The sequence below is a fragment of the Anarhichas minor genome, unplaced genomic scaffold (assembly GCF_050575085.1).
Source record: "Anarhichas minor isolate MPS153535 unplaced genomic scaffold, ASM5057508v1 ptg000021l, whole genome shotgun sequence".
NCBI lineage: Eukaryota > Metazoa > Chordata > Actinopteri > Perciformes > Anarhichadidae > Anarhichas > Anarhichas minor.
The window spans coordinates 10,526,340-10,530,000 of NW_027466467.1; the positions used below are offsets into that span (position 1 = coordinate 10,526,340).

Sequence of the window (3,661 nt, forward strand, 5' to 3'; positions counted from 1 at the left end):
CGGTGTTCAGTATATTGTGTGGTAAGTTTCAGCTGTCAATATGCCACCACTGGGCGGCAGCACAGCACAAGTAGGTGACCGAACCTGTGGGAAAAGGAGGTGAAATAAAAGAGCATAAAAATCTAAATAATACTTTAAGTGAAAATATAAGTATGGGTACTTGCATTGCACACAGAATCCCAAAACTCAATGTTAATATATTAATACAACAATAACAACAATCAAGGTAACTAGTTGTCAGGTAGAAGTCAGTTGAATGTTTGCCCAGCCAGTGAAAGGGTCAACAAATAAATAAGAAAACTGAGGTAAATTTGTGTCCTCACTGTGTTTCACCAGCTTTACATGAAAAATAAGTCTGTCTTCTGAGAAATTAGATGGAGACCTCCCCAACAACATGTTCTTCACAGCTTGATGGCTGATTTCATGCTTTTTATTATGGAAGCCCATTCGAGCAGGAAATGAAACAAAATTGATAAGAAGTTAGGAATGAAATTCAAAAATAGTCATGGAAAAATATAGAGATACTGAATTAAATAGACTGTTTCAAAAAGGATGTGTGAAAATTATGACTTCAAGCAAGACTGACTTTTGAAAGATATAACACATTCTTCCTCTTACGAAAGCTTTACTTGGTATGGTAGGACCACGGGTCTTTTGTTGCTGATCTTAGCCAACTTTATCCTCAACATGTTCCTCTGTAACTGACAGTCTGAGTCAGTTTGTTGACTTTATGACTTTCTTCTACCGTTACATTTTCCCCTTTACATTGCTATCTATGGACCAAATGTATCAGTACTTTAGCTTGCAATGCAAATAATAGAGAAAGGGTTCTTCTAACAGCCATGACTGTAAATAACCAACAATCCCCAAACACTGGATCAGCAACATGACAGCTTAATTTGATTAATTGCATATTTGTTTGGGAATTTCCATCACTAAAGTGCAAAATTCAACTAATGTGGGAGTTGCAATGCTATTAGCAAATGTTGCGGCTCTGTGTCAAAATGCAGTGTTAAGATCTTCACTGTGTATCTTCCCTAGTTTACTATGAGCTCACATGGCGCATATTTCCAATACAATTGTGTTTAATCAAAGTACCACAAACCACAACATTATTTTCATACCACAAGAGTATACTGGTTGCACTGGATTTAATGGGAAGGCAGCAGGGTACATACATCCTTCACAGACTGCGGTGGAAGGAGGGTCAGTAAACTCCCAACACTACCTTGACAGGTAAATCTGCATATGGCAATCCCTGGATTCATTTTTAGAAAGTGAATGTCTCAGGTATTGGCTGTGCTTGCTTTACATTTTATAATTTATTCATCAAAAGATACGCTAAACATTACACATACCAAATGCGTGTGGATCTCAGGCAGACAAACTTAGTATCTTCCTCTAAATCTCTTGTTAATACTCGCTTTTATCTAATGTCTTTTTTTAACTGGTGGTCAATTATTTTATATTTATATTATTTTATATTTTATATTTTTATTGTAAAGTCCAGTTTGTTATTATAATTATTAGCTGTTGACAGTTTCTTCACACTCCGCCCCCTACAGCTCAACTCTGTTGGATCGGTCCTTTTCGCGCACTTTAGAGTTCCGACATTTCCAACGGTCCTTGAACGCAGCTTATCTCCTGCCTGCTTAGCACCATGGAAAGAAAAGGTAACGTTGTTGTAACTTACTCCTAAATGCGTTTCACACATAGCACTTGAAACACACACACGCGCATTTCTTCAAGACAATTCTCTGGCGATTTATTCTCATGACGGTTTCAACCGCTGTAACAAACAGCGTAACGGCTTGATGGAAAGTAAAAGTGGACCATGCGCTCTGCTGTGTGTTAACAGCATGCTAGCTCTAGCTACCAGACTAACGTTAGCATCTGGTCGTGGACAAGTATGCGCCAAAACTTTCACCCGGGCCAGAGTAAATCAATAAGCCACAGTGTCCCCATTAACGTATACCAGGACCCGGCATGATAATGGACAAAACCATGTTCGACATACACGCTGAAACGCACCACGTTACTGTTAGCAGCTAACTTAAATCACCTCTTCCACGGGGAAACACACCGCCAAGGCCGGTTCACTCAACGTTAGCTTCTCGAGAGGCGTTGACTCAAAGCTAATAACCTGCTAGCTCTACGCAGAGTTAATAATGTAACCGATAACTACGAGTATCATACACCTGCAGCCACGAACACACCGGGTACTCTTCTCTCTCTAAAATCACGAAATACCCCGTTACCTAATAGCTTTGAGAAACAAAGAGTGTCGTGTTTAGACGAAAAAACAGTGGAGTTGTAGATATGGGTATTTGCGTTATAACTGTTTTTTTCCCCCTTATTTGTTTAGTACTCGCAATGCAAGCAAGGAAGAAGAGGACACGGCCTAGGAAACCTGGAAAGAAGTAAGTTGGAAAAACATCCGTGTTGTCATTTCACAGGTGACACTCAAAGTAGGAGGTTCACTCATGAGCTGCTCGGCTGTATTTTCTCACATGACTCACTCAATAACTCCTCTAATGAGACTACACCTTCACCTGTCTGTGCTGCAGGAGCAAGTCACACACACGTATACTGTTTGTTTATTTATATATATATATCCTCATGCTTTGATCCCTCTCATCAGTCTCAACCATCTCACTATCTTCACGCCAGTCCTACTACCTCTTTTTTTCTAGAATCTTAAATCTCAGCTTAGTTCCTCAACAATCTCGACACTCTTTAATTGAAGGGATCACATAATTTATCTCTTAGCCAAAGATTGTCGTCCTTTTCTTTCTTTCTTTTTCTTTTTAAATAACTGCACGTCTTGATGCCGCAGTCTCGTCGTATCCTAAATGTATAGTCGAAGCTGGAGGACTAATCTTTCCAGCTGTTAGTAAGCTACAGTTTCTCGTACTTGTTGTGCTAAAGTAATTTAAAGTTAATTCCAGGGTTGACTTAGAGCCGGGGTTTTCAAAGTCTGTCATCCCCCCCTAACAATGGAGGTACAGACGACTGTCACTGGATTACTTTGATACCTAAAAAAACATAAATATGTAATGATTAACAAGCGAGTTCTGGAGTTTCAAGGAGCATCTGTTTTCTAAAACTTCTAAGTTTATTTATGAACATTTAGCTTATGGTTTTAAAGTGCCTTAATTGCCTCCATGAGCTGTGTGTCACAGCCACTGCTGCACTTATAATCAGGCCAAACTACCATGACTGTTTTTAGGACACCAGCATGCACCTGTATCTTTGTCCCCGCCCCCTCTTGTCAGTGATGCTGTGCAAGAGTTTCTAGCTGAAATGCATAATTTCTGTCAATAATCATCAAGCAAGTGGCAAGCATCCAAGCATAAATCAACCCCTCTCTCTCTCTCTCTCTCTCTCTCTCTCTCTCTCTCTCTCTCTCTCTCTCTCTCTCTTGCACCGATTACGCTCCTTCCCTCCCTCGCTCTCGCGTTGGTCGCTTTGTTGTGGCTGCTTTGCTGAGAGGACGCAGCAGCAGCCACCGTTCAGTCGAATAGAGCCAGGGGAGAGGAGAGCAGACCCGGTCCCGCAACCACACCGAGCTTTAATGCACCACTCGCTTTTGCAAAGTTTCGTTTAGTACAGACTCGTGTCATGTGGCTCCTGGACTGGATCTTCTCCATCAATACAGCTG

General features: G+C 40.8%; 1 protein-coding gene across 5 annotated transcripts in view; it reads left to right on the forward strand.

Moving 5' to 3' along the window:
• Window positions 1-1,597: 1,597 nt before the first annotated feature.
• The window catches only part of srpk1b (SRSF protein kinase 1b), a 16,778-nt gene continuing 14,714 nt past the window's right edge, over window positions 1,598-3,661 (forward strand). For 2 of the 5 annotated variants that reach the window (XM_076095680.1, XM_076095675.1), the window contains exon 1: window positions 2,427-3,661. This exon is cut by the window's right edge and continues 31 nt beyond it. Coding sequence is in view for 4 of the 5 variants with exons in the window: in XM_076095675.1 (XP_075951790.1) it covers window positions 3,622-3,661 (40 nt within the window). In the remaining variant the exon portion in view is untranslated. The other 3 variants (XM_076095678.1, XM_076095676.1, XM_076095677.1) reach the window with 3 other exon arrangements.